At 42.2% G+C, this 22529-nt stretch overlaps 1 protein-coding gene across 1 annotated transcript in view; it reads right to left on the bottom strand.

The window, feature by feature from the left end:
* LOC132402717 (ALK tyrosine kinase receptor-like) overlaps positions 1 to 22529 on the bottom strand; it is a 324081-nt gene that overhangs the window by 4013 nt on the left and 297539 nt on the right. Inside the window, exons 17-20 of the mRNA XM_059985678.1 lie at positions 21642 to 21734; positions 13590 to 13691; positions 2504 to 2638; positions 857 to 947 (exon numbers count right to left, since the gene is read on the bottom strand). Coding sequence (XP_059841661.1) covers positions 857 to 947; positions 2504 to 2638; positions 13590 to 13691; positions 21642 to 21734 — 421 coding nt within the window. The remainder of the gene's footprint in view (positions 1 to 856; positions 948 to 2503; positions 2639 to 13589; positions 13692 to 21641; positions 21735 to 22529) is intronic.

The raw sequence follows: 22529 nt of genomic DNA, 5'->3' as shown, positions 1-22529 counted from the left end.
TAGTGTAGTTTTACTAGTGGATAACAAGGTAAACATCTTATTTCTTGGTTTGAGGAACTTCTTATAACCATTCCACCCAATCTAAATCTCTCTCCATCTACAACTATGAAACAAGTGTTTCGGCTGGTTATGATATTGCTCAAAAATCAAATGATAAAAAAGCAGAAATTCCATTGTATGCTGAATTTACATTTTATTTCCCCTCATTCTCTAAATTTGATTAGACATTTCCGAATTTGAGACATCTTTAAACCCCAAATGTTCACAGTCTGGGTGCACGTGATAAGATAATTCCCTCATATTTGGACAATCAAAGTTAATTCATCATCAAAGTACTTGTATGTCACCATATAACGCTAAGATTCATTTTCTTGTAGGTATTTGCAGTAAATACAAGAAACACAATGGAATAATTGAAAGACCACCCCCGACAGGACAATGAGCAGAAGCCAACAAACTGTATAAATAAATCAGCGATAAATATCAAGAATATGAAATGAAAAATTATTGAAAGTGAGGCTATAGGTTGTGGGAACCGTTTAGTGATGGGGTGACCTGAGACAACCAGGGTTTCCCAACACCATACTTGACTGGGGCACTTGTCAGTGGAGAAATAACTTGCACTCATCTTACAACTCCCTAATCCCACAGCTTTACTCCTCAACTCCCTCCAATTCCCAGCATGCTTACCCAATCTCATAATGACCTGTGCTCCTTGCACAGACCTTGATCTGTTCCCCACACCTCCAGAATACTATAAATTGCTTGTGTCTCACATCCTTGATCTGCTGCTGTTCCATTACACCCTCTATCTCACCACGATTTAAACATCACTCTGCCCTGAGATAATGATTACCTGTGTACAATAATCTATCCTTTCCAATATAGTTGCAAAGTTGGGTCTGTCTTCTGGCTGATGCTGCCAACACTGAGTCATTATTCGGTACCTGAAATATATGTTAAAAAAAATAAGAAGAGAAACAACAAATTTCACAACTTATGTCAGTGATAATAAACTTGATTTTAATTCTAGTATTCTAGGTGTATGATTTATTTCTAGTATTTCAATTAAATTTGTAAAATTTTTACTTGTATTTTCTTTCAACATTGGTAATACTCTAACATTATAAACCTAGAGATTTCACTAGATTTTGCAACAAACTATTTAAAGCTGTTTTTGTAGCCACTATTCCCATCTCTTGAGAACCATCAGCTTATGATGCAACAAGCTAAACAGCATGTGGCACTATAGTGTTTTTAGCAAAAGCAATTTGTGTTTTTACTGTGACATTATGGGGAGATTTATGTGGCTGCTTATTGTTATTTAATGACATTTACCATTGGGCTCTTCAGGAAGCAATAATGGATGACCAGGTACACATTTTGCACAGCTGCACTCTGCAAGGTAACAGTCATAACAGCTTGCAATAAACTTTCACAAATATTGTAGAAGATATGTGAAATCCTGTGCCCACTTACTGCTTCATCCTTCAAGGCACGGGGAAAAGTGTCTGCTCAACATTAAGCAGACTTCAGCATGGCTACCGCCTGGAGGTCAAATACTTGCACATTTCAAAATTAAACCTACAGGCTGAAGCACGGCTACACTTTGACATGCTCATTATGTGTTTCATTCTCAAACCATTCTGAACTTTACTAACACAGGAAAAAACACACAAATCAGCTTGTAAATTCCCTTTAATTACAGGGACAAAGTTGAAGTCAAATTTGGTGTGATCAGTGCACTTGTCAACTCTGTGGGTGTGATCAGGACACCGATTACTAATCAAGCAGCAGCCTAAAGGCTCTAATTAGTCTCCCTTTCTCAAGTGACAATTCCATTTATTCCAAAATTACTCAATCGTCCGTAGCTTCTGATAGTAACTATTTTTTTCAGGTGTATTTTGGATTTTTTCAGAGTTAAGAACACTCTCCTGAAAGAAAATCATGATCATATACAGCCTCTTGATTGAAATTTCCTCAATATTATTACTACATCTTACGGTTAGTCCATTGCTTTAAATACAATATACTGTCTATAAAAGCCAAACATTAGACTGGAAATATTTTATACTTAACTTTTTTTTGTCACTGACATTAGGTGATTAAAATATTTTATGTTTAAAATTCAGCCCTTTTAGCATTGTGTAAGCAGCCTATGTAGAAATCTGACCACATTAACCTTTTCAGACTACATACAAGATTGTTCAAATAAAAAAACAACTATGAGATGCTGTATTATTAAATCTGTATAAACTTGATTATCTTAAGCCCTTTCCCTTGCTTGCTAATTGAGTCACTTTTAGAAATGCAAACTATCTAATAATCTTTGTGTACCAGCACACCATTAAGTAGATTAGATTGATGAAATTTCTGTAACCCCAACAGAAGATAGTAAAATCAGATTATGCCAGAGACTGAAAATGAGTAACAGGAAGGTTTAATTTGTCCAGATCAGCCTTCTGGGGAGTTATGCAAATCAGTTTGAGAAGAGTTTACGTACACTGGACCAGGGCAGTTTTTAGGTGGGTCCATTCGGCCGCCATTAGTGACAAACTCCAGCACTTCTTGGTTACTCTTACTGGGATATGGCATATACCCGAGTGAAAAGATTTCCCACAGTAACACTCCGAAGGACCTGCAACAAAACAACAATGCACAATCTTACACAGTTCAACAGAACAACATCAACTCTGAAATACTTCCATTTTGAGACTTCATTAAACTTTACGTTAATTCCTTTCTCCATGTTTGTTTTTATTGTTTATATCTTTGCTTAAATGCAAGTGCCAGTTAATATAGTGCATATTGTCTTTGATTTTTCCATCCTGTTTTGAGGCATTTTCAGGCAAAGCAAAAGTAACCCGATAAATTGAAAATAATATGCGCCAAGAAATTAATTTGACTACAAAGCAGCTACTACTGTATACAATGAAGGAGATGAGCACACCTCACTTTGTGGTTCAGAGATACTGAATGTGAAGCTTTCCTCATTAGCACATTAAATCCAAGTAATTTCATGAAGTCACTGTGTCCAGCTCCAGCAATAGAGCAGTCTCATTCCATGGAGAAGGAAGAAGATACTGCAAATAGTTGTACATACAGATGTTTGGGACATTATCCAAACTATCTCAAAGCATAGGGAGCATCCAGCTGAAACTCCGTGGACAGTACATGCAGAGCCTTGGGATATTCCTTTCCAGCACAGAAGTAATAGCCAGCTCCAAGTTAGCAGCCATTGATACAACCGCAGAAGAATGGAAAATATTAGAAAGCAAATCTTCACAGGACGAAGCCACCCAATGAACAAGTGCCATAAGTGAGCTCTAATTACTGCCTTCATGCATCTGGAATCCACTATTGTCAAGAGCTTCAAGGATATTGTGGGATTCTAGAGTCCTGTGATTCCAGTGGCTGTGTAGGGAATGAATTAACAGGATGACAACACTCCTGCCAGTGCTGTTACAACAGTTGCCTCTCAGCCGGCAGCTCAGACTATTGCTATATGTGGCAAAAATTACAGCCCCGAATCAGATTGCCATGGCCTCGAAGTGGCTGCATTTCCCATCTGCAGTCTTCTTCACCTTATGATGGTGGGGTACAGCACAGTGGACATAGAACAGAAAAAGGCACATGGAAACTATGGATGTAAAAGGGAGGGACAGTCCACCGACAATGGCTTCATTCTCTTGTTTGGATGTGGAAAACAGTTTGAAATACTTGGTTCTGAGCGGTGATGATTTCTTTGTGGGTGCATGTTACAGATAATCAGAAACTTGCTAACTGTGGGGACTCAATTCCTATTCAAGTCTGCGTTTATTGCTCATCCTATTTGCTACTGCTGGTGAGAACCCATTTCCTACCTGGCTGTAATGTTTGTCACACAGCGTGGGAACAGATACTTAAACCCACTGAGTCCATATCAACATTCAGCACCCACTTACTTTAATTTGTCATGATTATTCTACCAACAGTCAAAGTACATTTATTATCAAAGAATGTATACATTTTTCAACCTTGAGATTTGTTTGCTAACAGGCAGCCACAAAGCAAGAAACCCAAAAGAACCTAATTTAAAAAAAACACCAATACCCGACGTGCAGAGAAAGGGGCAGAAAACACACATCATGCAAAAACGGAAGTGAGCAACAACGTTCCGAACCAAAATGAGTCCTTAGATCCAAACTCCAGAGCAGCCCAAAGCCTTGCTTATCATTTCATCATATTAGTGGGCATGGGGCAGTCTTCATAGCCTCTGTACCCAGGAGAGTGAGCAAAATCAGCTCTTGTCTGCGATCACAACACCCATCTTTCCAGAACATTGTCTACATCATCTTTCCAAATTTTGTTCTTCACATAATTGAAGAATGCCTTGGGGTTTTCCTTTACCCTACTCGCCAAGGCCTTTTCATGCCCCCTTCTTGCTCTTCTCAGCCCTTTCTTGCTACCCTATATTCCTCAATTGACCCATCTGATCCTTGCTTCCTAAACCTCATGTATGCTGGCTTCTTCCACCTGACCAGATTTTCCACCTCACTTGTCACCTGTGGTTCCTTCACCCTACCATTCTTTATCTTCCTCACCGGGACAAGTTTATCCCTGACATCCTACAAGAGATCCTTAAACATCAACCACATGTCCATAGTACATTTCCCTGCAAAAACATCATCCCAATTCACACCCGCAAGTTCTAGCCTTACAGCCTCATACTGTTGGTCATCTTGCAGTGACCAACTTCCACATCTTTGAAATGTGGGAGGAAAGCAGAACATCTGGGAGAGATCCATATAGTCATAGGGAGAACTTACAAATTCTATGTGGACAGAACCTCAGGTTAGGATTGAACTTGAGACACTGAAGCTGTGGGGTGCAGTGGTGTTGAAAGGAATGTGACATTGCTGTTAGGGAGGTAGTTTCAAAGTAGTGGATAAGCAGGCAAGAGGAAAGGGGAGGGAAGGTATTTTTACAAGTAAGGGGAAAGGTTAGGAAAGGTATATTTACAAGTGATCAAGTCGCAAGACTTTGAGTTCTTGTTATTTACAAGGTTTTTTTTACAAAATTTACAATATTTTTTTCTAAATTGGAGCTACAGGCTGAAAGTGAAGGAGGAATCTTGGAGAGAAGCCATTTTTCTTTTACACTGCTTGGGGAAAAGAGGCTGGACTGTGCAGATGCATGATGCTGAGCGCCAAAGGTTTAAAAAGGAGAGGAATTTGCAACGGTCTTTTCTAAATTGGAGCTAGAGTCTGAGAGTAAAGGAGTAAGCAGTCTTGGAGAGAAGCCATTTTTTTTTTACACTGCTTGGGGAAAAGAGGCTGGACTGTGCAGGTGTGTGACAGAGAGCACCAAAGGTTTAAAAAAAAGACCCCCTTACACAGCGGGCAGCGTAGTGAGAGGGAGCAGAGTGGGACGGCTTTGGCTCAACAGGCTCCGGCATCAACAGGCAGAGGCGAGGGTAGGTTCTGGTAAGTTTTGCTTTGTTTGTTTAGAGTAGAGAGGATGCCAGGCAGGATGTAGGAATGCTCCTCTTGCAGGATGTGGGAAGTCAGGGAGACCTTTGGTGTCCCTTACAATGATACCTGCAAGAAGTGCATCCAGCTGCAGCTCCTAATAAACCTCATTAGGGAACTGGAGCAGGAGCTGGATGACCTCCAGATCATTTGGGAGGATGAGGAGTTTATAGATAGTAGTTTCAGGGAGGTAATTACGCCAAAGGAGCAGCGCACAGGTAATTGGGTTACCATCAGGTGAGGGAAGGGGAAATGGCAGGCAGTGCAGGGTTCCCCTGTGGCCATTCCTCTCAACAACAAGTATACCGATTTGGATACTGTTGGGGGGGATGACTTACCTGGGACAAGCTGCAGCAACCGGATCTCCGGCACTGAGTCTGGTTCTGCAGTGCAGAAGGGAGGGGGGAAGAAGAGGAGAGCGGTAGTGATAGGGGACTCGATAGTTAGAGGTACAGACAGGAGGTTCTGTGGTCGTGACAGAGACTCCCAGATGGTTTGTTGCCTCCCAGGTGGCAGGGTCAAGGATGTCCCTGATCGTGTGCACAGTATTCTGAAGTGGGAGGGTGTTCAGCCAGATGTCATGGTACACATCGGTACCAATGATTTAGGAAGAAAGAGTGAGGAAGTCCTGATAAGTGAGTATAGAGAGCTTGGTAGGTTGTTAAAAAGCAGGACCTTAAAGGATTGCTACCTGTGCCACGTGCCAGTGAGGGTAAGAGTAGGATGCTCTGGAGGATGAACATGTGGCTGAGGAACTGGTGTAGGGGGCAGGGTTTCAGATTTCAGGATCTTTGGGACCTCTTCTGGGGCATGTGGGACCTGTACAAGAGAGATGGGTTACACCTGAACTACAAGGGGACCAATATCCTTGCAGGGAGGTTTGTTAATGCTATTGAGAAACTGAGTTCCAGAGAAAGGTTGAATAGGTTAGGACTTTATTCCCTGGAGCATAGAAGAATGAGGGGAGATTTGATAGAGGTATATAAAATTATGATGGGTATAGATAGTGAATGCAAGCAGGCTTTTTCCACTGAGGTTAGGGGAGAAAAAAACCAGAGGACATGGGTTAAGGGTGAAGGGGGAAAAGTTTAAAGGGAACATTAGGGGGAGCTTCTTCACACAGAGAGTGGTGGGAGTGTGGAATGAGCTGCCAGATGAAGTGGTGAATGCGGGCTCACTTTTAACATTTAAGAAAAACTTGGACAAGTACATGGATGAGAGGGGTATGGAGGGATATGGTCCAGGTGCAGGTCAGTGGGACTAGGCAGAAAAATGGTTCGGTACAGCCAAGAAGGGCCAAAAGGCCTGTTTCTGAGCTGTAATGTTCTATGGTTATAATTTTAACAGTTATTTTCCCATGATAACTCATTCCCAAGCATTATCTTATCGAATTTCTAGGCATCGTAACTAAAAAAGTGGTGGAATTCTATTAAATTATTGCTCATTTTAAAGCACACAGTGATAAATCAAATATCATAATCGAGTCTTCAGAAGCTGCTTACCAAAAATTAACTGCATGCTGATTGTCAGTTATATTCTCTGCTCTTGTCTTTTTGAGGAATGGTGATTATTTTAAGATGAATTTTTGCACTCATCAAGATGACAACTAACAGTGCTGGGGAACAAGTCTCCCACTATCACCATTTAGCAAACCTACTTTCTAATTAAAGATGTTGGTATTTAACCCCAATTCAAAAGAGTCCCTCTTTCCTCTCACCAGCACCATTATGATTTTTTGATTAATTTCTAGAACAAATATCTCCTGAAGTTTTTCTCAGTTTTCATATCCTGCTTTAATTTCCATATTCCTAGCCTGTGATACATCAAATGCCATCTTCAATCAGAGAAGAATTTTTCTGTCTCCAGTCCCTTGTCCCTATCAACAACAGTACTGTCTTCAGGGGTGGAACTAAGTAGAGCTGCTGCCTCGTCTCCTGTGGCATCAGGTTTGATCCTAACGTTTGGTGCTACCTGTGTTGGGTTTTCATGCTGTTCTTGTGACCGAGTGGATTTCCTCCAGCTGGTCTGCTTTCTTCCCACAACCAATAAGCACAGAGATTGCTAGGGTAATTGGCCTCTCTAAATTGCTCCAAGTGTGGGTGAATGGCAAAATCCACGTGGAATCCGTGGAAACATGAAATCAATAAGAATGGATTAGACCATAATGCCATTAGACTATAACCTATAGGAGCAGAATTAGGCCGCTTGACTCATTGAGTCTGCCCCACTATTTCATCATGGCTCTCTTCTCAGCCAACATCTCCTGGCTTCTCCCCATATCTCTTCATGCCCTGACCAATCAAACTCTGCCTTAAATAAACATAAAGATCTGGCCTCCACAGCTGCCTGTGACAACAACGTTCACCATTCCAGCTAAAGAAATTCCAGGGCTTAGCCCTGTTTGGCTACCGCTTCAGTTGCATTCCATTGGCTCACATTTCTTTGGCTTTTTGGGGTTCTTAGATGGTGTTTACTCCGATTTGTTTGTTTACATTGTTATGAGATTCAGAGCAAGAAGGCTGCAAATGAACGGCTGAGTTTTCGAGGCGAAGGGAGTTTTTAAAAAAACTACTCGGGGTAAAAGAGAGGTGAGACAGTGTAGGCACGTGACGTCTGCCAGTAGCGCATGAAAGGTTTAAAAAGAAGACCGCCGTATCCAGTGGGCAGCAGAGTGAGAGATAGCAGAGTGAAAGGGCTTTGGCTCAATGGGCTTAGGGGGTAACAGGACGAGACGAGGTAGGTCTACCTGTGTTATTTGCAGAAAGGAGGAAGGATGTGTATGAGGCCAGTTTTCTGTGCTCGGTGCCGGATGTGGGGGGTCCTGGAGTCTCCCAGCCTCCCGGATGGCCATATCTGCACCAGGTATGTCAAGCTACAGTTCATAAGGGACTGAGTTAGGGAACTGGAGATGCAGCTTGATGACCTTCGTCTGGTCAAGGAGAGCAAGGAGGTGATAGAGAGGAGTTATAGGCAGGTAGTCACACCGGAGCCACGGGATACAGACAGGTGGGTAACAGTCAGGAGGGGGAAGGGGAAGAGTCAGGTAATAGAGAGTACCTCTGTGGCTGTACCCCTTGACAATAAGTACTCCTGTTTGAGTACTGTTGGGGGAGGGGACAGCCTACCTGGGGAAGTGACAGTGGCCGTGCCCCGGTACAGAGTCTGACCCTGTGGCTCAGAAGGGTAGGGGAGGGAAGAGGAAGGCATTAGTTATAGGGGACTCTGTAGTTTGGGGGTCATACAGGTAATTCTGTGGACACAGGTAAGAAACTCAGATGGTAGTTTGCCTCCCAGGTGCCAGGGTCTGGGATGTTTCCGATCACGTCCAAGATATCTTGCGGTGGGAGGGAGAACAGCCAGAGGTCATGGTACATATTGGTACCAATGACATAGGCAGGAAAAGGGAAGAGGTCCTGAAAACAGACTACAGGGAGTTAGGAAGAAGTTTAGAAGCAGGACTGCAAAGGTAGTAATCTCAGGATTACTGCCTGTGCCACATGACAGTGAGAATAGAAATTAGATGAGGTGGAGGATAAATGCGTAGCTGAGGAATTGGAGCAGGGGGCAGGAATTCAGATTTCTAGATCATTGGGACCTCTTTTGGGGCAGGTGTGACCTGTACAAAAAGGATGGGTTGCACTTAAATCCCAGGGGGACCAATATCTTGGCGGGGAGGTTTGCTAAGGCTACTGGGGAGAGTTTAAACTAGAGTTGTTGGGAGTGGGAAACAAACTGAAGAGACTGGGGAAGAGGAGGTTGTCTCACAAATAGAGAAAGCTTGTAGACAATGCGAGAGGGAGGATAGGCAGGTGATAGAGAAGGGATACACTCAGACCAAAGGTTTGAAAAGTGTCTATTTTAAGGCAAGCAGTGTTGTGAACAAAAAGGATGAGAGAGCTTGGATCAGTACTTGGAGATATGATTTGGTGGCCATTACAGAAACTTGGATGGCTCAGGGACAGGAATGGTTACTTCAAGTGCCGGATTTTAGGCGTTTCAGAAAGGCAAAAGAGGTGGGGGCGTGGCACTGTTGATCAGAGATAGTGTCACGGCTGCAGAAAAGGTGGGATTGTCTACAGAGTCTCTGTGAGTGGAGGTTAGGAACAGGAAGGGGTCAATAACTTTACTGGGTGTTTTTTATAGGTCGCCCAATAGTAACAGGAATATCGAGGAGCAGATAGGGAAACAGCTCCTGAAAAGGTGTAATAATAACAGAGTTGCCGTGATGGGAGATTTTAATTTCCCAAATTTCAATTGGCATCTCCCTAGAGCAAGGTGTTTAGATGGGATGGGCATTTGTTAGGTGTGTTCAGGAAGGTTTCTTGACACAACATGTAGATAAGCCTACAAGAGGAGAGGCTGTACTTAATTTGGTATTGGGAAATGAACCTGGTCAGGTGTCAGATCTCTCAGTGGGAGAGCATTTTGGAGATAGTGATCATAATTCTGTCTCCTTTACAATAGCATTGGAGAGAGATAGGAACAGGCAAGTCAAAAAAGTGTTTAATTGGAGCAAAGGGAATTATGAGGCTCTCAGGCAGGAAATTGGAGGCTTAAATTGGAAGCAGATGTTCTCGGGGAAAAGTATGGAAGAAATGTGGCAAATATTTAGGGGAAATTTGTGTGGAGTTCTGTATAGGTACGTTCCAATGAGACAGGGAAGTTATGGTAGGGTACAGGAACCCTGGTGTACAAAGGCTGTAATAAATCTAGTCAGAAAAGATTACAAAAGGTTCAGAGAGCTAGGTAATGTTAGAGATCTAGAAGATTATAAGGCTAATAGGAAGGAGCTTAAGAAGGAAATTAGGAGAGCCAGAAGGGGCCATGAGAAGACATTGGCGGGTAGGATTAAGGAAAACCCCAAGGCATTCTACAAGTATGTGAAGAGCAAGAGGATAAGAAGTGAAAGTATAGGACCTAACAAGTGTGACAGTGGGAAAGTGTGTATGGAACTGGAGGAAATAGCAGAGGTACTAAATAAATAACAACAGCACACACAAAATGCTGGTGGAGCACAGCAGGCCAGGCAGCATCTATAGGGAGAAGCGCTGTCGACGTTTCGGGCTGAGACCCTTTGTCAGGACTAACCGAAAGGAAAGATAGCAAGAGATTTGAAAGTAGTGGGGGGGGGGAGGGGGAAATGCAAAATGATAGAAGAAGACCGGGATAGGGATGAAGTTAGGAGCTGGAAAGGTGATTGGTGAAAGTGATACAGAGCTGGAGAAGGGAAAGGATCATGGGACGGGAGGCCTCAGGAGAAAGAAATGGGGGGGGGGAGCACCAGAGGGAGATGGAGAACAGGCAAACAACTAAATATGTCAGGGATGGGGTAAGAAGGAGAGGAGGGACATTAATGGAAGTTAGAGAAGTCAATGTTCATGCCATCAGGTTGGAAGCTACCCAGACGATATATAAAGTGTTGTTCCTCCAACCTGAGTTTGGATTCATTTTGACAATACAGGAGGCCATGGATAGACATATCAGAATGGGAATGGGACATGGAATTAAAATGTGTGGCCACTGGGAAACCCTGCTTTTTCTGGCGGACCGAGCATAGGTGTTCAGCAAAACGGTCTCCCAGTCTGCATCGGGTCTCACCAATATATAAAAGGCCACACTGGGAGCACCGGACGCAGTATACCACACCAGCTGACTCACAGGTGAAGTGTCACCTCACCTGGAAGGACTGTCTGGGGCCCTGAATGGTGGTGAGGGAGGAAGTGTAAGGGCAGGTGTAGCACTTGTTCTGCTTACAAGGATAAGTGCCAGGAGGGAGATCGGTGGGAAGGGATGGGGGGAACGAGTGGACAAGGGAGTCGCGTAGGGAGCGATCCCTGCAAAAAGCAGAACGAGGGGGGGAGGGAAATTGTGCTTGGTAGTGGGATCCCGTTGGAGGTGGCGGAAGTTACGGAGAATTATACGTTGGACCTGGAGGCTGGTTAATGAATACTTTACTTCAGTATTCACTATGGAAAAGGATCTTGGTGATTGTAGGGATGACTTACAGTGAACTGAAAAGCTTGAGCATGTAGATATTAAGAAAAAGGATGTGCTGGAGCTTTTGGAAAGCATCAAGTTGGATAAGTCGCCAGGACTGGATGAGATGTACCCCAGGCTACTGTGGGAAGTGAGGGATGAGATTGCTGAGCCTCTGGCGATGATCTTTGCATCATCAATGGAGATGGGAGAGGTTCCAGAAGATTGGAGGGTTGCAAGTGTTGTTCCTTTATTCAAGGAAGGGAGTAGATACAGCCCAGGAAATTATAGACCAGTGAGTCTTACCTCAGTGGTTGGTAAGTTGATGGAGAAGATCCTGAGAGGCAGGATTTATGAACATCTGGAGAGGTATAATATGATTAGTAATAGTCAGCATGACTTTGTCAAGGGCAGGTCGTGCCTTACCAAGCCTGATTGAATTTTTTGAGGATGTGACTAAACAAATAGATGAGGGAAGAGCCGTGTATATGGATTTCTGCAAGGTATTAAGATACCCCATGCAAGGCTTACTGTTAAAGTACATTGCTTTGTGGATCCAGAACTGGCTTGCCCACAGAAGGCAAACAGTGGTTATAGACAGATCATAGTCTGCATGGAGGTCATTTACCAGTAGGGTGCCTCAGGGATCTGTTCTGGGACCTTACTCATCGTGATTTTTATAAATGACCAGGATGAGGAGGTAGAGGGATGGATTAGTATGTTTGCTGCTGACAGAAAGGTTGGAGGTGTTGTGGATAGTGTGGAGTGCTGTCAGAGGTTACAGCGGGACATTGATAGGATGCAAGACTGACTGGGAAGTGACAGATGGAGTTCAACCCAGATAATTGTGAAGTAGTTCATTTTATTAGGTCAAATATGATGGCAGAATATAGTATTAATGGTAAGTCTCTTGGCAGTGTGGAGGATCAGAGGGATCTTGGGGTCTGAGTTCATAGGACACTCAAAGCAGCTGTGCAGGTTGACTCTGTGGTTAAGAAGGTGTACGGTGTATTGAGCTTCATCAATCGTGGAATTTAATTTAGGAGCCCAGAGGTAATGTTGCAGCTACATAGGACCCTGGTCGGAACCCACTTGGAGTACTGTGCTCAGTTCTGGTCGCCTCAGTACAGGAAGGATGTGGAAACCATAGAAAGGGTGCAGAGGAGACTTACAAGGATGTTGCCTAGATTGGGGAGCATGCCTTATGAGAATAGGTTGACTGAACTCTGCCTTTTCTCCTTGGAGCGACAGAGGATGAGAGGTGACCTGATAGAGGTGTATAAGATGATGAGAGGCATTGATCGTGTGGATAGCCAGAGGCTTTTTTCCAGGGCTGAAATGGTTGCCAAAAGAGGACACAGGTTTAAGGTGCCGGGGAGTAGGTACAGAAGTTTCTTACTCAGAGAGTGGTGAGTGTGTGGAATGGGTTGCCGGCAATGGTGGTGGTGATAGGTACATGGAGCTTAGTAAAATAGAGGGCTATAGGTAAGTCTAGTAATTTCTAAGATAGGGACATGTTCGGCACAACTTAGTGGTCTGAAGGGCCCGTATTGTGCAGTGGGTTTTCTATGTTTCTAAGAAAATTGTTGTTTTATAAACTCTCATGGCTGCTTTGTATTTGCCTGCAACAGAACATCCAGGGTGTCCTAGTTAAAGTGATGTCCTTCTGCGTCTGTGTCTTGGAGTGAAGTGGTGGGGTTCTCATTCATCTGCTGCCCTTCTCAACCTTGGCGGTTGAAGTTCTAGGCTTGGCTGGGGTGCTGAGGGGCAGTGCGTTTTGTTAATGGGGCCACTGCACAGATGGTGGAGGGAGGGAATGTTAAGGATGGTGGATGTGATGCCAATCAAGGGGATGTTTTTGTCACAGATGATGTTGAACTTCCTTTTAGATATATGATGCAGAGGCAGATTTTAATCAGATTTATAGACCATAAAAGAATGTGCGCAATTCCACTGGACTTATGATGTACATAGCAAGAGAGTTCTTTCTCTTTTGTAGTCTGTTGCTCTGCATATCACTATCAGTATGCTATAGCTTAAAACATGAGGTATGTTACTTTAGTAGTCACAATGTTCACTTTTTCAGGAAAGAAACACACATACCAGGTGTCGGTTTTTGAGGTAAATATTCCTTCCATGAAGGCTTCTGGTGGCATCCACTTCACTGGGAGCATGGCACGGCCCCCCTTCCTGTAATAACTAGCCCTGCAGTGTCAAACAACAAAGAAGTGTCAATCTCATAGTCGTTAAAGCTGAATGTTTCTGTCCCTGACTGCCTGCCATACAGAACTGCTGTCAGGTCGGAGAGATCAACCCGAGCATTCCTGAGGTTTGGATGCTTGAGTGGCCTTGGATATTGTGGTGTAGGGGTCTTGTTCAGAACGCCTGACAAGCATTGATACAGAGGTAAGGTTGGGTGTGGAGCTTTGTCTTCTGTCTAAACCATCAGAATTTCAGTAGGTTTTAAACGCCTATAACATTCATAGATATGTTCAATGTGATTAAAGTAAATGATATAAAAATAAAAATAAGATGATGTTTTAAAGGTAGGTTAATTGTCACAGAAACCACTTAAATATAATTAAGACATTCATCAAATTAAAAGAACTGCAAGAAATTATCTATCCTTCCTTTGAGTCCCCACAGCTACAGGCCTGGAATCCTAGTGAAACCAATAGACTGTCAGATCATGCAGCTGATCTGAATGACACAACATGGGGGGAGGCAATCGGCCAATGTGATGAAGACTAGTTGATGTGAGACCAGACTTTTATGTGGGACTCTGGAATTCACTCACTCGGCAGATCTTGTCTGTAACTCCCAGCCTCACAGTGCAGGCACCATAGTCCAGGATTTACTTTGGTTCCAATGGTTGAAAGCCAAGTTATTGCACTTAATCTTCTGGCAAGGTTAAGTGCAATATAGTACAGTTGGATAGTGGTCAGAGCAATCAACAGGTTCAATAATTTTCTTGGATACAAATGAAATAAAGAGTCAGATATATATTGTTCTCTAGTGTTCAATTCAAGTTGCTGCATTATAGGAAGAATGTGGAGGCTTTGGAAAGGGTACGGAAGAGGTTTACCAGAATACTGCTTAGATTAGAGGGTATGGACTATAAAGGGAGAGATTTGATAAACTCAGGTTGTTTTTCTGGAGTGTTAGAAGCTGTGGAGTGACCTGATAGAAGGTTTAAAATTACGAGTGGCTGAGATAGGTTTAGAGATCTTATTTTTTCTCTCCAGGGAGAATTGACAAATATTACAGAATATGCATTTAAGGTGAGGGTGGAGAAGTTTAAACAGGGTGTGTGCGGCCAGTTTTTGTTAACTTGAAGACTGGTAGGTACCTGGAACAGGCTTCCATGGGTAGTAGTGGAAACAGATTTGAAAGTGCTTTTAGATGAGCATACAAAAGTGCAGGGAGAGAAGGATATGGCTAGAAGGGAATTGGTTTAATTTGGCATTGTATTTGGCACAGACACTATGGCAAAAGGCCTGTTCCTGTGCTGCACTATTCCTATATTCTTGTCAATAGAGTTCATTTAACATACACTCTATTGTATGTGATGGTTATTTTTGCAGACACCAAAATTAATAGCCAATAAATTCTCTTGCAGTTTTTTCCCCCCAGGGTTAAAAGAAAATACACTGCCTCCCTAAAACTGTTTAAGAACACAAAACAAATAGTGAATGTATTGGATTCCAGAGACTTTTGGCAAGAAATGAGCAATATAACACACAAGAGTGGCAGATTCCTCCTGATGAGAGGTGCAGGCAAAGGAACATGCAGGGAGTTTTGAGGAGCAGCTCCTTGTACAGAGGCAATGATGGCAGAATGTTGCCAGGGATATATTTGTAAGACCATGGGTTCCCTCCATGAATCTGTGTCAATTTGTGAGCCCTGGCAATGCAGCAAAGCACCCCTTCCAGCTCTGAATGTCGAATTCACATTTATCAAAGATGGACAGGTCCCCAGTTTATTGATGAGCTATGTAATTATGACTTGGGTAACATATTGCCAAGCAGAGAAGTATTATACTTAGCATTTCTTAGCAGAGAGAGTCGGCGAGGCTCCGGTGCTAGGGAATCTCTGATATTTGACTTTGGATCAACGTAGGTACTTGCATTTGGTTGCCTGCCAACCAATCACAAGACTTAACACTGCTGTCATAGCCAAAATCAGGGTCATCCTAAGGTCACTATTTTTGGATTTTGTGTGAGTCTATTTGAGGTTCATTTCACAGAGCACTGTGCAGAGCTCGTGTCCATGACTGCAGGAGTGGTATAGCTGATTCAGTAAAAGCACTTGTCTTGAGCCATCAGCATCATCGATTTCTCTGAGAGAGAACAGGGCCTGTCATTATTCTGACCAATGTAACTAAAAATCTTGCCAGAGGCAAATTTGCATTACCGTTGGCAGCCTTTAGTTAAACTGGATGCCAGGATTGGTATTAAAGTTCATATATTTCTCATAGATACGAGTCTATCTTTATTATGAAAAGGCATGCACAAAAGTAGTTAATGTCATGTTAACACAATTTTCATTTGAGCACGCCATTTTTTGGACACTGTTAGAAATTCTTAAACAGCATTAATATTTAATTCCTTACATGAGTCCAAATGGATTTTTTTTTAAAATAAAGAGTCAGGATGCACCACGCTGTCACACTGCATTCTACACCTCTGCTTTGTAGTAAGTTGCTGGCAAACATAATGTACAGTTATCCCAGAACAGAAGTAATTTTGATAAACACTTCCTCCTCTAAGACACCCAAAGTGCTCCAGTCATTTTGTTCGGCACATGAAGTTCCAGCATTGCCATCTCATTTTGGGATAATAGTGTAGATATTAGCTCAGTTATTTAGAAGGTTTTTTTTACCTCTGCTTAATACATAATTCCAGTAAAAATCTTTGCACTCATGTTCCATTACACATTTAAAGTTTCTGCATATAAGATGACTGTTCCTGAACATAGAACATTACATTTCAGCACAGTACAGGCTCTTCAGTCTACAAAGTTGTGTTGAACTTTTAACCTACTCTCAGATCAATTTAACCCTGCCCTCCCACCCCCGCATATCCTTCCAACTATTCTTTCAAACATCCACCTATCTAAGAGTCTTTTGAATATCTCAACCGCATTGGCCGCTATCACCCTTGCTGGCTATTCTCTGTAAAAAAAAAACAACTTACCTCTGATATCCTCTGATATGACCTTAAAACTGTATTAGCCACTTTTGTCCTGAGAAAAAGGCACTGGCTGTCAGCTCTGGCTATGCTTCTAGTCATCTTATACATTCCTGTCAAGTCACCTCTCATTCTCTATCAGCCCAAGGAGATAAGCCCTAGCTTATTTAACCTTTCTTCATAATACATGCTCTTGACAACATCCTGTTAGAACCTGTCTGCACCCTCTGTAGAGCTTCCACAGCTTTCCAATAAGTGAGATGACTAGTAGCAAACACAAATAGTAATATTAACATGTAGTAATTTTAAATAAAAAATGGGTCATAATCTAAACTGAGATGATGTTGACTGGTACAATGAAATGAAGAAAGATGGAACTGATACTCAGTAGAAGCAATTCCAATGTGCTCTGGGTGACTGTTCCTCTCATTTTTCCATTGGTTTTTGGTATTCATCCGGTACTTTCTTGTCAACATATACCAGGTGACCAACACAGGATAGTGCAGTTAGTTACTGATCCATTTGTGATTTTTTTTGGGATTATTAACTGTTTTTGAACAGCAAATGACATTGAGATTGGGGTGGGGAGGTAAGGTTTGAAAATAATCATGAGAAGTTTGGTGAGCAGTAGTAAATTGGGAAGATTGGTGAAGAAATGTTGATTTGAATTCAGTGCCTATGCATAAAGAGGGTGAAGTTAAGGAAAATGCAAAATGTCTGGACTGGTTCATACTGATCTTTAGCCAATGGCTTGCACTGGAGATAAGATGCTAATCTACCTGACTCAACAGAGTCCATACTGCTCCTCACAACTGAGCTGAAGGATTGAATACACTTTGAGATCTTCACACCAGGCATCTAGAGTAGCCCTATTTATTCGAATAGAAACACTAACCTTCATTAAAAAGAGTGGAGAGCGGAAACAATGTCGGAAGATGGTAAGTATTCGGAGGAAGTGACCAAGAGCTGAAAAAGATGGAATCTGATTGAAAAGGACAGTGGACGTGGTATAAAGAGAAGGAAATGAGGAAGGGAACCAGACTGAGGAATGTGTAGTTGATGTGTAGATCAAGAGGGCGAGGATGGGGAAGAGAAGCGATTATGGAGTCAAAGGGGGTGGTTACCAGAAGTTAGGGATATCAACGTTCATGTCATCAGGTTGGAGACTGTCAAAGTGGAAGAGAGTTACAGAGCACTTCAGCACAGAAACTGGACCTTTCATCTATACTGAGCAGCTTTTCTGCCTAGTTCCATCTACCGGCACTCAGACCATAGTCTTCCATACCTCTCATCAGTGTACCCATCTAACCTTCTCTTAAATATTGCTACTGAACCAGCATCGACCACCTCTGTTGGCAGATTGTTTTACATCTACACCACCTAATGAGTGAATAGTTTCCACTTCAGGACCCCCTTAAATACTTCACCTTTCACACTAAACCTGTAGTTCTAGTTTTACATAACCTCAGGAGAAAACACCTGCATGTATTTACCCTACTTATACCTCCCATAATTTTGTATACTTCTGTAAGATCTCCCCTCATTCTCCTATGTGCCAAGGAATAACCTACTTCAGCTTTCTTTTAACTCAGATCCTCAATTCCCAGCAACATCCTTGCAAGTTTTTTCTGCACCCTTTCAAGAATATTAGATGACGTTCCTCTAGTCTACAACTAGCTTTAACTTGGCAGTAGAGGAGCTGTGGACAGGCATGTGGGTGTGGGGAAGTGGAATTATACCATTTGGTCACTAGGAGATCCTGACTGTCATGAGGGCAGAGTGAAGGTGCTCGATGAAAAAATCTTCCGATCTGCATTGGCCTTCACTGATGTAGAGTAGTTCAGTGGCTGGTAAGCTGATAGAGAAGACCTGAGAGACAGGATCTATGAACGTATGGAGAGGCATAATATGATTAGGAATAATCAGCATGGCTTTGTCAAAGGCAAGTCGTGCCTTCCAAGCCTGGCTGAATTTTTTGAGGATGTGACTAAACACATTGAAGAAGGTGAGGTAATGTATATAGATTCCAGCAAGGCGTTTGATAAGGTTTGATAATGCTTATTGAGAAAGTAAGGAGACATGGGATCCAAGGGGATATTGTTTTGTGGATCCAGAATTGGCTTGTTCACAGAAGGCAAAGAGTGGTTGTAGATGGGTCATATTCTGCATGGAGGTCGGTGATAAGTGGTGTGCCTCAGGGATCTGTTCTGGGACCTCTTTTCTTTGTGATTTTTATAAATGACCTGGATGAGGAAGTGAAGGGATGGGTTAGTAAGTTTGCTGATGACACAAAGTTTGGGGGTGTTGTAGATAGTGTGGAGGGCTGTCAGAGATTACAGCGGGACATCGATAGGATGTAAAACTGGGCTGAGAAGTGGCAGATGGAGTTCAACCCAGATAAATGTGAGGTGGTTCATTTTGGTGGCTCAAATATGATGGAAGAATATAGTATTAATTTTAAGACTCTTGGCAGCGTGAAGGATCAGAGGGATCTTGGGGTTCATATCCATAGGTTGACTGTGTGGTTCAGAAGGCATATGGTGTATTGGCCTTCATCAACTGTGGGATTGAGTTTAAGAGCCAAGAGGTAATGTTACGGCTGTAAAGAACCCTGGTTAGACCAGGGAGGACTGTGCTCAGTTCTGGTCACCTCACTACAGGAAGGATGTGGAAGCCATACAAAGGGTGCAGAGGAGATTTAGAAAGATGTTGCCTGGATTGGGCAGCATGCCTTACAAGAATAGGTTGAGTGAATTTGGCCTTTTCTCCTTGGAGTGATGGAGGATAAGAGGTGACTTGATAGAGGTGTATAAGATGATGAAATGCATGGATCCTATGGATAGTCAGAGGCTTTCTCCTGGGGCTGAAATGCCTAACATGAAAGAGCACAGTTTTAGGTACAGAGAGGATTCTGGCTTGTCCCTTCTTTCTTTCCAGTCCTGATGTGTCTTGACACAAAATGTTGACTTGTCCATTTCCCTTATATTTCATCTGGGTAGCCTCCAACGTGATAGCATTTTCTCTCCTGGTTAAAAAATAATCCCTCCCCCTCCTCTCTTCTTCTATTCCCCACTCTGGCCACTTACCTCTTCTCATCTGCCTACCATCTCCCCCGAGTCCCCTCCTCTTTCCCTTTCTCCTACAGTCCACTCTCCTCGCCTGTTAGATTCCTCCCTCTCCATCCCTTGATCTTTCCCACTTATCAGCCTCACCTATCACCTCCTAGTTATCCTCCTTCCAACCCCCCCCCCCTCCACTTTTCATTCTGGTGTCTTCCCCCTTTCTTCCCAGTCCTGAAGAAGGGCCTCAATCTCACCCGGTCGACTGTTCATTCATTTGCATAGATACTGCCTGACCAGTTGACTTCTGCCTGTACTTTGTGTGTTGCATTCCAGCATTTGCAGCCTTTCTTGGGTCTTTAATTATTTGTCAGCAGTCTCTGTACAGTTAGGAGGCTGGATCTACTGACACGATCAGCTATTGGTACTAGGAGCTGTGGGATAGTTCTTAACTTCTGCCACTTGTGGTTTCATTACCTTTGTATCAGTGAGGCTGGCAGAACATTAGTAGCCACGCTGCAGCAAAACTAAAATTAGACCGCAGTCAATACAGGCACAGACTGGGTGCAGTAAGATCCAGTTCAAAACCTGTCGAAGATGATAAATAAATATCTTTTCATAGTATTTCTTCAGGAACTGAATTCTAGTCATAATTGGGCAGCATGGTAGTGTTGTTGGTAGCACAACACTTTAATGTACAGGCGACCTGAGTTCATTTCCCACTGCTGTTGGTAAGGAGTTTGTACATTCTCCCCATGACCGTGAAGGTTTCTTCCAGGTGCTCCGGTTTCCCTCCATAGTCCAAAGATGTACTGCTTGATCACTATAAATTGTCCCGTGGTTAGGCTAGGATTAATCAGGGGATTGCTGGGTGGGAAGGCTTGAACCATTCCATGCTGTACCTAAATAAAATAGTGTGAAATTATTCTTATTGGTCATCAACAGAGCCACAAAGACTGCAGATGGATTTTCTGGAATTTGGATCAAAATTCTAAATTACTGGAGTGTGTCAAGGAGCATCAGAGCAAGGTTGGATGGTTGATGTTTTTCTCAAAGCCCCTTCATCTGCACTTCCTGTCTGCATTAGTGTTATAAAACTAATAAGTTATCTTGGCACTGAAAAAGATCAGTATTGTAGCTGGTGCCAGTAAAGCTGAAATGCTGGGAATGAAATGAAAATCTGTGTTTGTTTACATTTGAGAAGAATGTCCTGAAAGAAGATCTTATTATTAGCAACCAAGTTCCTATTGTAGCATTTTTGTCTTAGTTCCATGTAGTCTTTTCCATGACAAATTCTCATATTTATAAGGATGTTATGCTGTAATTAATTTCTCCAGCTAGTGGCAGTATTGCAGCACCTTAGTTCTGTGTCTGTTGGCTCCTCAGTTTACAGTTTGCTGCAAAGTATCATGCACTGTATCATATTTGGTTACTTTTAATTATGTTGATATCAGATAAAGTGTTATAAAAGAAGAAGGACCGAAAGCAGAGTTTTAAATTAATGAGTGGATATTATCTGCTTGTCATGATCCAATTACACTGGCTTCCAGAACAGCTTCAGCCAAAGTCATATTTGATCTTGACTCTGAGTGTAATACTGTCTAATAAAGTCAGTAGTTCACAAAGTTTCCTTTTCAGGAAATTCAAATAACTGGAATTTTACCACATAGCTTTACTGATATTTTGAGGTATAGATTTGCTAATGTTATTGAACCACATATGTGAAAACTGTCCTTGTTTGCTTAATAAGCAAGAACAGGCAGAACTATTATAATTGGGCACCTGCGTTATCAAACATGGTCTACTATGGTCAATCACTGTACTTATCGGAATATTATTTTACCAATCAATTTTAACCCTAAGATCTCTGAATGTGAACTATAGTAATGAAAATTCTCAACAATTACCTGTATATATCACGAGCCATTCCAAAATCTCCAATCTTAGCCACTCTTCCTGAACCCTTGAAAGTAAGCAGGCAGTTTCTTGCAGCTATATCCCTGCCAATGAATAAAACATAGACAAGTGAATTTTTTCCCCTGGTATTCCCTCAGTTCTTTATCTTTTTTTCCTGAAGGAATTAACTCATACTTGAGTAGGTCCCCAGCAGTCAACTGGCCTCTCAATCATTCTTTATAGTGAAGGTGAATAAGTTTTTCAGTTTAGGAAACTTGAAAGGCTTCTGTCATCCTGCCTTTTCTGGTAATCACACAAACGTACACATTCGGGATCACTGGACAGTAATTTCTTACAAGGGTTAAGCTTTTTTTTTGATAATCCCAGCTTGAATTAGGAAATAAATAATGACCCAAAAGTTAGTTTGGCTAGATCCTATACCTAGGGATAAATCAGGTTATAGATAAAAAAAAATCCTATTTGCGGATTTAAAAACAGGCCAGTCAATGCCTCTAATATATTCTCATGGTAAAAGTGAAAAGGCAAATTTTATTGCTAATAGGTAATGATGATAAATTACTCATGAAATGCTGAGGATGTGAGGAGTGATTTTAAATCCTAATATCTAAAATATGTCTATTATAGATTACCAATGAATATCTTAGTGAAAGTCGGCAAAGTGGAGTAATGCAAAATTTACAGGTGGAACTCAATGCAGATTATTAGCATGATCTTATTAAATTATACAGCAATCTCAAAAGATTTATGATTTCCTCCTCATTTTCTTAAATTCTTCACAAAGTTTTGAATTAAGACAGTTCAATGCTTTGCTTTTCCTAGTGTGGTCAGATGCAAAAGTAAAAGTATGGTTGTTAAATATAACCATTCTGTCTTTTTAT

This window comes from Hypanus sabinus, chromosome 12, assembly GCF_030144855.1.
Source record: "Hypanus sabinus isolate sHypSab1 chromosome 12, sHypSab1.hap1, whole genome shotgun sequence".
Lineage (NCBI taxonomy): Eukaryota > Metazoa > Chordata > Chondrichthyes > Myliobatiformes > Dasyatidae > Hypanus > Hypanus sabinus.
This window is presented reverse-complemented; position numbering and strand designations above follow the sequence as displayed.